The sequence below is a fragment of the Mytilus edulis genome, chromosome 8 (genome assembly GCF_963676685.1).
Source record: "Mytilus edulis chromosome 8, xbMytEdul2.2, whole genome shotgun sequence".
Taxonomy (NCBI): Eukaryota; Metazoa; Mollusca; class Bivalvia; order Mytilida; family Mytilidae; genus Mytilus; species Mytilus edulis.
This window is the reverse complement of record NC_092351.1, coordinates 51,219,517-51,232,580: the sequence shown is the minus strand read 5'-3', so window position 1 is coordinate 51,232,580 and position 13,064 is coordinate 51,219,517. Positions and strand designations below refer to the sequence as shown.

General features: G+C 31.6%; 1 protein-coding gene across 1 annotated transcript in view; it reads left to right on the top strand.

Moving 5' to 3' along the window:
- LOC139485828 (cadherin-related tumor suppressor-like) overlaps positions 1 to 13,064 on the top strand; it is an 80,182-nt gene that overhangs the window by 62,695 nt on the left and 4,423 nt on the right. Inside the window, exons 12-16 of the mRNA XM_071270474.1 lie at positions 344 to 1,711; positions 2,648 to 4,380; positions 5,091 to 5,188; positions 11,259 to 11,575; positions 12,114 to 12,310. Coding sequence (XP_071126575.1) covers positions 344 to 1,711; positions 2,648 to 4,380; positions 5,091 to 5,188; positions 11,259 to 11,575; positions 12,114 to 12,310 — 3,713 coding nt within the window. The remainder of the gene's footprint in view (positions 1 to 343; positions 1,712 to 2,647; positions 4,381 to 5,090; positions 5,189 to 11,258; positions 11,576 to 12,113; positions 12,311 to 13,064) is intronic.

Sequence of the window (13,064 nt, the reverse complement as noted above, 5' to 3'; positions counted from 1 at the left end):
AACATGGTTGTATATTTTAATCTTATCTTTTCATTAATTAGTACCAACAAAAGAAAATGATATGTTTATTCTAATAAGACAGCTATCAAACATCCAAAAATAATGTCAGAAGCATGCATAGTAATGGATTACTTATTAAATGGATTTCAGGGTCTTTACAAAACTGAACAAGAAATCTAAACAAAACATTTTAACAAAACAAACAAAAACTAAGAAACATTTTAAATCAGAAAATACAGTCTTACAATTATAGGGTAATGTTTCAAATTGGTATTAATATATTAAATTTTGGCCAATTTCACTCTACATACAATTATAAAGAGATTTTTTTTTTAATTTGCAGGTGATATTTCGATAGCTAGTTCTCTTCTGGGACAACTGAATCAGGAGTTCAAATTAGTCGTCAAAGCCCAAGACAAAGGCACGCCACCAAAGAACGTTACTCAGGAAATAAGATTCAAAATTACTGGTGTCAACGAGAACAGTCCTGTTTTTACCACCACCAATCTGCAGACGACCATCATGGAGAATACAATTATTGGATCTAGCATTGCAAATGTCAATGCAAGAGATAACGACATTACTGGACCAAATAGTGAAATTTCCTACCATATTGTAGGTGGCGATCCTAAAAATCTTTTCCTAATTGACCAATCAAGAGGTGATATATCAGTTCATAAACCATTGGATTATGAAGCAACAAGACAACATACATTAACAATCATGGCGAAGGATCAGGCCCTTTTCTCACGAAATGCAACAGTTGTTTACATTGTGCATGTGACTGACGTGAATGATAATGCGCCTGTCTTTAACAGTACATATTTCAAAGTATCAGTCGATGAAAACACTGCAAGTGGTGTTGTCATAACAACCATAACAGCTACCGATTCTGATTCTGGAAACAATGCCATTATTGAATATTCTTTTGGATATACCCAGAATAATGACTGGTTTACAATTGATCAGTTCACTGGTTCCATCAAAACTAAGGCAGCATTGGATTATGAGCAGCAGACTTCATACACTGTTTTGATTTTAGCCATCAACCCAGGAACACAGCTCAAAAATACCACAGAAGTTGTGATAGACATCAATGGAGTTAACGAATTCTATCCTACATTTGTTCAATCAAATTATCCATTCAGTATCAAGGAATCTATTCCTGTCGGAACAACTTTAGGGTCAGTGGTTGCCACTGACGATGATGACGGTGAAGATGGAGTTGTTTACTATTATTTGATTGGCTCAAGCAATGCAAAAGGATTTAAAATGGATTACAAAACAGGGGAGTTAATCGTGTCTGGACGTCCGGACTATGAAAGTTCACCACATATTATCTTAACCGTCATGGCTAAAAACTGGGGCAGTATAAAAGGTGGAGATACGGACCAGTGTACTATTAAAATCACTGTAGAAGATGCTAACGATCCTCCAATATTTTCCCAACAACTGTACAATGCTTCAGTCCGAGAGAATTCTGGTATAGGTATCAATGTCATACAAGTTGCAGCAACAGATACGGACCACAATCCATCAGACCAGGTTTTCTCTTTCACAATTTTGGATGGAAATGGTAATGGTCTTTTCAAGATTGATCCTTCAAGTGGATGGGTCTCTACGACAGGTGCAGGGGTGCTGGACAGGGAGACTAATCCTGTATATAATGTGACTGTGGGAGCTGTAGATACTGGAACTGTGCCCCAGACAGGTAAATTGAAAACTAATTTTGATTAAGTTAGCCAACATATTTATTATTGACAGAAGTACGCTATCAAAGGACATTCTTTTGAAAAAGGCTCAGATGTATTGTTTAACATTATCTTAGACATATTTTTAATACAACACCAGTTCTGCCAAGTTTCACGCATTTCTCAAGAGACTCGCGCATGTTCATGCTTATTTGGCGGCATTTTCCTTTGATCTATTGTTATTTTCTCTTTGATCTTTGCAATTTTTGCCAAATCTCTCGTATTTGCTTCATGAAAACTTAACAGCCCTGCTATACATGAATTTTATGCAATAGATGGAATATGGTGTATAAATCGCTAGGTGATGATAACAAAATGAAATACAATGAAAAAATGCTTGCAATTTCCTGTTCTTAATCACAAAATCTGACCGCAGTAAACACACACACAAAATTATGATAATGAGAACATGTTTGTCTTGCAAAAAAATCATAAATTTGAAGTTCAAGATAGATCATGAGATAAAAATGCTACAGGACCATATAGTAAGTAAGTAAATGAGTATTTTTTTATTATAATGACATGTGTAATAACAGTTCAGTAAAGTAAAAATATATTACATACACAATAAAATACACTGACCCATTTGGTCTATAAGTCACCTTCAAATCATAAAACGTAATTCTTTCATCACGGATTTCAAACGAAATAATAAAAAGTAAGATTAAGCGAAATTCAAAATAATTAATTAATAATGAAAAATTCAAAATCAAATAAAAATGAAGTTATCAGAAGATCGATTTAGTAAATGTCAAGTTGAATGCATAATAAATTTATATTTATAATAAAGAAACTGGAAATATACAGATTGACCATGAAGTTATTATATATAATTTCAGTCTTGTGAGGAACCTAATGTATACTTTGTTTATTATTTGTTGTTATTTATTTAACAGGTTCAGCTGTTGTTCAAATAAACCTGATTGATGAAAATGATAATGGACCATTCTTCATTCCAAGTAATTTAACTGGACACATTTTAGAAAATCGAAATGCAGAAGTCCCGGTTATTTCTCTATATGATTTCACAAGCGATCCAGATTTAGTTCCTTACCAGTATAGATACAGGCTACAAGGAACCAGTAGTTATTTCCAGGTCAATGAAGTCAGTGGACTGGTTACATCAAGGAAATCTATTGATCGGGAACAGAATCCAAAGTTTGAAATTGGGGTCATAGTTTCAGATGGAGGCTCTCCAATACAATCATCTACTCTTACATTTAGCGTAGTTGTTGATGACGAAAACGATACGCCACCATCGCCAAGAAACAACATGGAAATACAAGTAGCTCTGTTTAATGAAAGAATCCCAGCAGGTCCGATAGCAGATGTGCGCCCTATTGACCCAGATTTGGTTGGTTCTTACAGCTGCGAGATTTCAACCCAAACAAATATTTTCCATATAGCAAATGGCTGTCAACTGAGTGTAATGTCAAAACCAGATATTACCAACCCAATGATTGTCAGTTTTTCAGGTTCTGATGGACGCCACGATAAAGTTACATACAATGCTGAAATTAAGTTTCTCAAGTTCAGTAACAAAACTCTGGACAACACAGTCATTCTTAGAATTGAGAATATTTTAGCTGAGCAGTTTGTCGACTCTAAACTGAAGAGTATGAAACAGTATCTGTCGGGTGTATTTGGAACATCATACACTGTTGTTATTTACAGTGTTAAATCGTTCATAGGGGATGCTCTAGTATACTTATCTGTCACAAACCCAGATGGTTCGCTAGTTTTACACGACATTTTGAGACAACAGATTTTAAAGAAAAAGACGGACATTGAGTCTGAAGTAGGAATAACAATTAGTCATGTTGGTTACACACCATGTGCTCCATCTACCTGTCATTCCGGTGAATGTTTAAACCATATTGAAGTTGGTAGCAATGTGAATGCAGTAGATTCTGACCAGCTGATTATTTCATCGCCAGATTTAATCGTTTCCTATCAGTGTTCATGTCCGCCTGAAGTTACAGGAACACACTGTGAGATTCCCGTCAGCCCTTGTGGAAATGGTCATTGTCAAAATGGAGGATTTTGTTTAACCAATCAAGAAGGAAATCAAATATGTGATTGTCCAACCGGCTGGACAGGTACTTATTGTGAGAATGATGTCAATGAATGTTCAACTTCCCCATGCAGGAATGGAGGATCATGCGAAAATACACAAGGAACATTTCAATGCAGTTGTAGAGACGGATTTACTGGGAATTTATGTGAAAATGGTGCTGATCGGTGTTCACCAAATCCATGTGTCAACGGTATTTGTAAAAATCAAATTGGAAGTTATAAATGTGAGTGTCCCTTTACATTCTGGGGAGACAAATGCCAGTACACATCTATTGGATTTAATGTCGGTTCATATAAACTCTTCAGCTCTCTGTCGTCATCCACAAACGACAACACATTTGATATCACCTTGGCAACCGTGAGCAACAGGGCCCTGATTCTGTATAACCCTGCAGAGCTGACACAATCTAGTGAATTTTTGGCACTGGAAATTATTGATGGACAAGTGAGATTTTCATTTAATTTGGGAGATATAACTACTTCTAGAGTGACTGTTCCTAGAAACATCTCGACCGGGGAATGGTTCCGTATTCAAGTTCATAGGAGTGGAGAGGTAAGGTTTCTTTTTTAATCAGATTAAAAAGAGCTGCACATACTGCAGATTTATTATTATTCATTGGATACTAATTTTCGTGGATTTCATGGGTACAGTTTTACCACTTAAATTAAATTTTCAACAAATGACAAATTTTCTATGGGCTTGTATTAAACCTCAGCAAAACCACAAGTTTTCCTTCATCCAAGAAAATTGGTACCCACGAAAATTAATGAATACACAGTAACTGTAAATTCAAATATTATTGCGAAGAATGTGTTTTCAGTCAGAAAATGATGTTACCTTTTATAGATTATGTTGACCTAGTTTCAATTTTATCAGCTTGCTGTTTGATTGACATGTATCCTACATACAGATATTTGTCCAATATATGAAACAAGAATCATGACAAGAAAATGACGTTAGAACAGGGCAAAATATTTAAAAATAATATTGAACCAACATGACCAATATTCTAGGGTATAGCCATGATTTCAAATGTTCACAAAGGAAACATTTTCTATCATATGGATACTTTGGCAAATTAAACCACCGAATCAAATATCAATGAAACATTTGATATTTTTCAATAGACGAAAGTTAGCATCCACATAAATGATTGATACCACTATAACACATAATTAGAAAAAAAATATTTCAGTTCTTTATCGAATTGTGATTTTATAATAAACTTTATCTGATGAATTCATATAAATTTTGTATTTTAGAATGCCCAGTTAAGAGTTAGCAGTTGTCCGAAGGATGGAGGTGTGTGTCCAGAATGTTCAGACTCATCCTGCACCAGAGAGGCTTCACAGACATCTCAGTAAGTTTATTTTGGTAGATAGTAAGACCAATGAGGATGCTTTCCCAGCAATAATAAGGGGATATAATGATAGAAGTAGGGGAAGGCAACTCTTTTGGCAATGATTGACAAGAAATACAAAATAAAGAATTTGAAGGTTATAAAAAAGGACAAGGAGAATGTTATCTTCACACTCAAACCATCACAATGATTCTAAACATTTTTTTCTTCCTCATCCCAAACAGCAACAGCCATGTTTTTTTTTTGTACACCCTCTCAAAATCCCATATTTAGACTCAACAGCTATACCAAGTTTATTTGTCCTTTTAATATTAGACAATATTGACCTTTTTTATTGCCTGTTTCTTTTCTTTTCTTTATTTAGTTGACTCTTTTGAAGTTGAAAACTTTTTGCAATGAAATGAATGAAAAATATTCCACAAAGATTTTGAAATTCTTAAAATAAGTGACATTTTCTTTTGACCTTCTATTGTCCATTCGAACAAAGAATTTTAATTTCAGATTGACGCAATAATTGATCTGAGTAAAATTTTGTATTAATTTAAAAATGCATCTGAAAAAAACAATTTTAATCTTCAAGGCCACAAGTCCTTACAGAAGAAAATTGATTTAAACTTGTTTGCAGTGTTAAACAAAATAATACATTAAAAAAAAAAGTTGGAAAATTGGGAAGTTAAAAAAATTCAATATCACAAACTGTTGTTATAAAGATTTTAATTATGACCCTGTATTGAGGACCAGATATCGTTAAAAAAATCATGAGTTGGACAACTAATTGTATTCAGATGTGAGTTCAATACCACCCCTATGTCAACATTACTTTAGAACAGTTGAACCGAAAATAATATTTTATTTGTTAGCTTTTAAAAATGATTTTTACAATCGGTCTTTCACCTAACAAATATATTGTTCTGTTATCAGAATCAGAATTGAGATATTATCAAGGTTATTGAAATATTGAATATGTCCAATCCTTTTAACCTTTAACCCAAAGTTCGTTTGGATATATACCTTTCTCCACTCTTTTTCAGACGAAGATGACCTGAGAATATTGCTGCTTACAATATTCATATTTTATATTTTATATTTTCTAAGTAGTGACCACAAATATTTTGTTTTATAATATTGGTGAATCTGCTTGCAATAACCATGCTAGCATAAGAAATAGGTTGGGCTAATTTTGTTAGACCATCTTGTTAATACTTCAAAAAAACATTGAAAAATGATCAATTGAATTTTTGTTTTGCTATATCATGGCAGTCTTGTTTTTATTGGTGGAGGAAGCTGTTGTGTCAGGGAAAAACCACAACTTGTGTCAAGAAAACTGCAATTTTAGTCAATTAAGATTGGAGTTAACTGCACTTGCCACATGTGGGGTTCAAACTCACAACCTCATTGTTGACAGGCTAATGATACAGTAGTTGAACTGTTTAGACCACTTGGGATCAAGCATATCATGGTTTTCAATATTTATATATTATTGTAATAAAAAAAGCATTTTGAAAAACGGCAAATAGTTTTAGAATTAGACAAATTTGTTTGACCTCTAATTTAAGTGTGCAAAATTGAAACCACAAAAAATGTAGAACATAAAAAGTAAACCATGTTTGAATAATCTATAATCCCTTAGAGATTTTCATGATACCACTATAAAAATATTGATTTTTCAAAAGACTTCATAACTTACAATTCAAGACTCTTTCATTTAAATCGTTTTAATCTAATTTTCATATTCTATTTCATTTATTTCTTTTGATTTCTGATAATGCATTTTTGAAAGAAGAATTTCATTTAAATTTAATTTTCATATTTCATTGTGCCCTTGTTGACTGTCATATTGGCAGGTCTTTTTATCGGACATTGTTGTTTGGACACAAATGTAAGAGCATGCTTTAGTTACCAATATATTAATAGATTAAACTTATTGTTAATCAATGAAAACCTGTCACTACAAAAATATTTCATAAATGGAAATGTATATTATCGTTTTAAGTGTTCATTTTAAACAAGAAAAATATTTATTTTTAGTTAGACTGGGATTAATTCATTATTAAACTTGGTCAGTTTAGTGACCTAGATTTTTGGTAGAAATGTAAGTCAAAGATTAGGTTCATGTATAAGTTTTTGGATTTGGAAGTAGCTTTTTTTTATGGAAAGTTAATAAAGTAGTTTTGAGAATCTGCAGATAAAACCTTTTTTTTTGTCATATTTCATGATTCTTACATATTTGAAACCAAAATTGCTTAGGTATTTCTCTCATTGAATGTAGTGCCTTTTGTTTCAATGAAAAATGAGATATTATAATGAAATTTTGAAAAGGAGATTTTATTTAAATAAGAAAATTCCCAAAGTATAAACTATAACATGTTCTGCACACAAATCAAGCAATTTGAACTAATTCAACTTATGAAATAATTTCACTAAACTGGCATTGATTTAAACAATATCGGTTTGATAATGTTGTCTGCTGACTGAAGCATAACACTATATACAATTCAAATGTATTACAGTTTTTTGATAATAACTTTTTCAGTAGAATTTTCTAAAAACTAAATGACAATTAATAATCTTTCTTCATCAAGTTTTAAATGTAAAAGTTGAAAAAATCAATTTTGTTTAGAGATTATGGGAAATTTTCATTGGAGAATCAGTCGTTAAAAAATCTCTTGTCTGGATTGCATATTGTGATAGAAGAATATTGATTAATCAACAATTTCACAGTGTTTTATAATGTCAAAGAATAATTATTCAGGAAGGATTACACTTTTACTTGTCATTTCAGTTAATAGTAAATAATGAATTTCACAGAGAATTAATCCACTAGAATTTTAATTAGCATAACTTTTTGAGAATATTTTGAAAATTATGAGTTTGAGTCAAATTGGTGCCAAAAAGATAAATTTCTTCTACCACGATAAAGCTAAGGATTTTGGTTGACATTTGTGTGCGAATATGTGGAGTAGGATCTGCATGAAACTGTTATAAGGAGTTTATTATCAGTAAGGAATTACAGAAAACCCACCAATAATGATGAATTACCTAAAAGTTAATGGCAATGCCCTTTAAAAATCTAATGCTATTTAGATTAGCTTGTTTTGTTTGTTTGCTGGCTCATCAGGTTTTACTCCTAGATGCATATTTCTCCTTTTATTCACATTCGTTGCGATTCATAGAATACAAAATCACCAGTAACAATGATTTCTCTAATCTAATTATGCATACCTTTTGAATATTTTATGAAGTCATAAAACTGTTTTATCATAAGATATGGCATGAAGTGTACAGGTGTTGAATTGTAAAATTATTAGAAAACCCTCTTTCATACATGTATGTGACTGAAATATGTACATGATACTAATTTTGGGGCACCCAGCAGGAGAATTTAATGATTTTAAAGGGAGCTAACTTACTGAGGAAAAAATATTGATAGGATTTTGGGAAAAAATATGAAAAATTCCTGAACACCATAGACTTGATATTGAATTAGGATTTTTCTTGACTTTGGCAAGATTTCATTTAAAAAAAAGAAAGATATGTTTTAATTAAAAGCAACAATTAACAATTTAAAAAAAAGTTTGTTTAGTTTCTTCACAAGTTTTCAGAATACTCAGTTTTAGATAAAACTTAATCCTTCCAATTGGAATTAATGAAGGTGAAAGTAAAATTTACTAATACTAAACCCTGCAGTAGTGAACTTAAATGGTACAGCTTTACATTTTTAATGTGAAATGAACTATATAAGGAGCCACTTGAAAAAATATTGAAGTTATTTAGTTGAAATGAAATCTCATGTATGTGAGACTACAACATAAATCTTTATTTTTAAAGTGCATAAAACCTGCAATGAATTAAAATAGAATTGCATAAACACTGAATTTTCATATGATTTAATGCCTTTAAGGATGGATTTTTTTCTGTTTTGAAAGAAAAACTGTGGTAGGTTGATGGAGATATCTTGCATATATGCATAAATTGACATGTGGATGATTAAAAATTATAAAAAATAATGCCAATGCTCAGCTTAAGTTATAGTGCTAAAAATATTAGGATGTGATTGAAATTTTGTGAAAGGAATAAAAGATGTTTAACAGTTCGTATCCATGTCGTAATCAGTAGTAAATTAAAATTTTCTTTTGGAACATAGAAATTAATTTACGACACAGCAAGTTATAAGTTACAAACTCCAGTTGTTAGACTACTCTTAAAGATTCACGTGTCTTTTTACAAAGTGAATAATTTTGCAATGAAAAAGTATATTGAAGAAACACCCGGGGACAAATCGTATTGTACCTCGATTCAGTTTGTAGCTCCATAAATATAATCTTCACGTTTATGATAAGATCAGACATCTATTATGAAATATTAATGTCTATAATTTGATCAAATATCATGTAATTTACTGTTTATTTGAATAAAAATATGATTATGAAGCATTTGAAAACCTCTTTTGAACAATTTACCTGTGACGGTTTGCAGTTTTATGTTTAACAAAAAATGATAAATGGAGCCGTCTCAGATACTAATTATTTCTATTTTGAAACCTCAATGGTGATTTATTTCTTTTTTCTGAAACCTTGAAAAAATTAAATTACAAATTCAACAGTTGCTTTTGAAATGAGATTTTTTTATGTTGGAGGGAGGCGATGAAGAATTTTTTTTGTTTGAATATGCAATTGAATAAATTATGCCGATTAAAAATTGATATATTCTTTATGAACTATAATTGAAAATTGTATGAAAATGTTCAATTATATATTTCTGTATATATATATTAACAATGGTCTTTTCTTATGTTGAATTATTCATGTACGTCTGACATATTTGAAAAGACAGGCGGCCATTTTTCCTCTGGATGAATTTTGTCATTTTATGTATTGTAGAATATATCGGTGAATTGAATTCTTTCATAGAACCCTTGATACAATCCTTGATTTTTATCTGTGATTAATTGATAGATATTTTATTTGTCACTTGATTGAGTATCTGATGGCCTCAGTGATTAATCGTAATATAACTGAAACATTATAATTGTGACTTATCATGCTAAACATTAGGCTGACCTCATGTTTGTAATATTTGTAAAAATGTTCGGTTTGTATGTAAAGATGGCGGAAGATACAAGTAGACATGATAATTTGAATGAATTACAGCGGATTCCATTGAGTGTGTAGCAAAAGGTAATATCTTTGGTTAGCTTGCTTGTTAGCTGAACCGTGAAGTCATTGTTAGTTCAGGTATACTACCCTCCTTTCGAAGTAGCATAGTCCAACAGACAAATCGATTAGTTTTCTGTTGGACTAGTCTATTTGCAAAGTAGGGTAGTTTACCTATCTCAACAATGACTTCACGGTTCAGCTAACAAGCAAGCTAACCAAAGATATTATCTTTGGCTACACACTCAATGGAATGCGCTGTAATAACTTGTTACCTTTTCAATCACAAAGTGGTAGATTTCAGTTTTTTGCACTTTTTCTTCCACTAATTATGTAGTATTTATAAAATATATTTGCCCAAATTTACCAGAGAGTACTTCTACTTGCTTGTTTATCATTGTATTTTTTTCTATTTTGAAGGAATAGAAAGGCTGTATTTGCATGAGGGCAATGGTTCAAATTAGTTTGGCTAATGTATAACAATCCTTTAGATGTTCTTAGTTTGAATCCCTCAAATGGCAGTTGCTTTAATTGGTCTCCAATTAGTTTTCCTGGCAAAGTTCAGTGTTTCTTACCCTGCACACTAAAGACTTCCTACACTAATAAAGACTTATGCCAAAAATAGCCTATTGAGGTGAAAAAAATGTGAAACACAAGACTGAACTTAAAAGTTTACCAGTATAAAATGAAAAAAATGCAGAAGTAATGGATTTCATATCTACATCACATATGCAGTGTTTCTTTTAAACTTACACACAATTAAGACAGTGTACAATCTCTGAGTTTTTCATTGTAAACTCTGAACGTGATTCTATTTATTTATAATCAGTGCAATAATCCAAGGGAAGTAACTGTATTTTGTTTTCAGTGAATTTGATAAATTGAAGGATTTTCAATTCTTTTTTTGTTTTTTTCAGAAAACTGAATTTAAGTAACGAGCCTGTTTCTATTTGTGGCATTAAAGACATTAATGTGGCATTACAGCGGCCTGGTCAGATTGAGACCCATGATTTTGTTGGATGCATGAGGGAATTCAAGATTAACAATGAAGATTATCTTCATAGTAAAAATCCTCTAGAAGAACAAGGTGTTGACAATAATGGCTGCCCACGACAACACGGTCAGAGTTCATGCTCAGATGCTGTGTGTCACAATGGTGGCAGATGTGTGGATGAATGGAATACAGTCAGTTGTAGATGTGCAGCAGGTTTCCATGGCAATCTCTGTCAACAAGGTAAATACTACAGTGAATATGAATAAAATAAGATGTTGGATTTTCTTCAGTTGGTCAAGAACCCAACAAAACTTACAGAAAACATTTAAAGTTCATCTTAAAAAAAAAAAATCTTTGCTTTTTAATAGACTCCCCATCTTTTAACTAACAGTTTATTTTTAAGACTAAATGTTTTCTTGGGGGAACTGTTGTTGGGTTGATGACATCCCATCATCAATGTAAACAGTAGGCGGGAAATAAAACAAAGTGTGCCTAACAACTTACAGTAAAACAAATTTCAGTAGTGGACAGTGTAGTTTAACTTATAGGTATAAAACTAAGATGTTGGATTAAATCCTGAAAATGTCAATGCTCAAATGAAATATAAAAAAATGGGGAACAAATTCTGGCAAAATTTATTTTCTATTTTTTGTAGTTTCCTGCAGCTCAAAATTTTTGTATTTTCCTGTTGTTTCCCTAGGCTCAAAACTTCATAGAAGTATTATAATTTTTGTTGCAACATGCTTATATGATGTCTCAACCTATTTTATGATTTTAGAATTCAAACCATTTGGTTTTGGTGCCAGTGCGTATGTGGTGTTCAAACAGAAAGAAAGTTATCAGAAGGATGTTTTAGTGTCAGAATCAAGGAGACGCAGAGAAGCTGGCACATCCAGTGTCTTCATAAGATTTAGAACAACCAACAATGGTCTTCTATTCTATGCAGAAAGAGGTCCAAGATCATCAGTACTTTATGTAAGTAAAACACATAAAATTGATTAAAAATTTAAATGTGCAAATTGCAAAGAACATTAATTCGAATAAAAACAATTGTTTTTAAGATTTAGCTCTATGAAATACACTAGTCATTTCTGGGTCCCTTTACAGTTGCTGATCAGTGTGAGCCAAGGCTTCATATTGAAGGCTGTGCTTTGACCTATAATGGTTTACTTTTACAAATTGTGACTTAAATGGAGAGTTGTCTCCTTGACACTCATACCACATCTTCTTATCTCTATATAAAGTTAAGCAGACAGTCATTCTTTATGAATGATTTGGATGAAAAATTCCCATTAGACATATATTCAGTGTGCTTTGTTGCAATTATTTAAATTTACTTTCTGTAATACAAACAGTGTTACTATATCGCTGAAAGTTCATTGTGTGATTTATGTCAGAAGGTGAGATATTGTTTCATAAATGTTCATTGGCGTCATTTGAAAATATGTTAGTAGTGGATATATATACAATATTCAATCTCCATAAGTTTAATTTTATATTCATATATATGTATATATATATTTCAATTTTAAGTAGCTGTTTTCAAAAACACGGTCAGTCTTTAGTTTATATGTGCAAGTTGGTTAAGATAAAGGTTAAACAGTAAAAAAAAAAACTTCCATGTTTTGTTTTGACGATTTACAACTTTTACAAGATAAAATTGGATGTACATCTATTTATTAAACCCAAACCTTGACATGGAGTATATATGAGAAGATATATGTGTCAT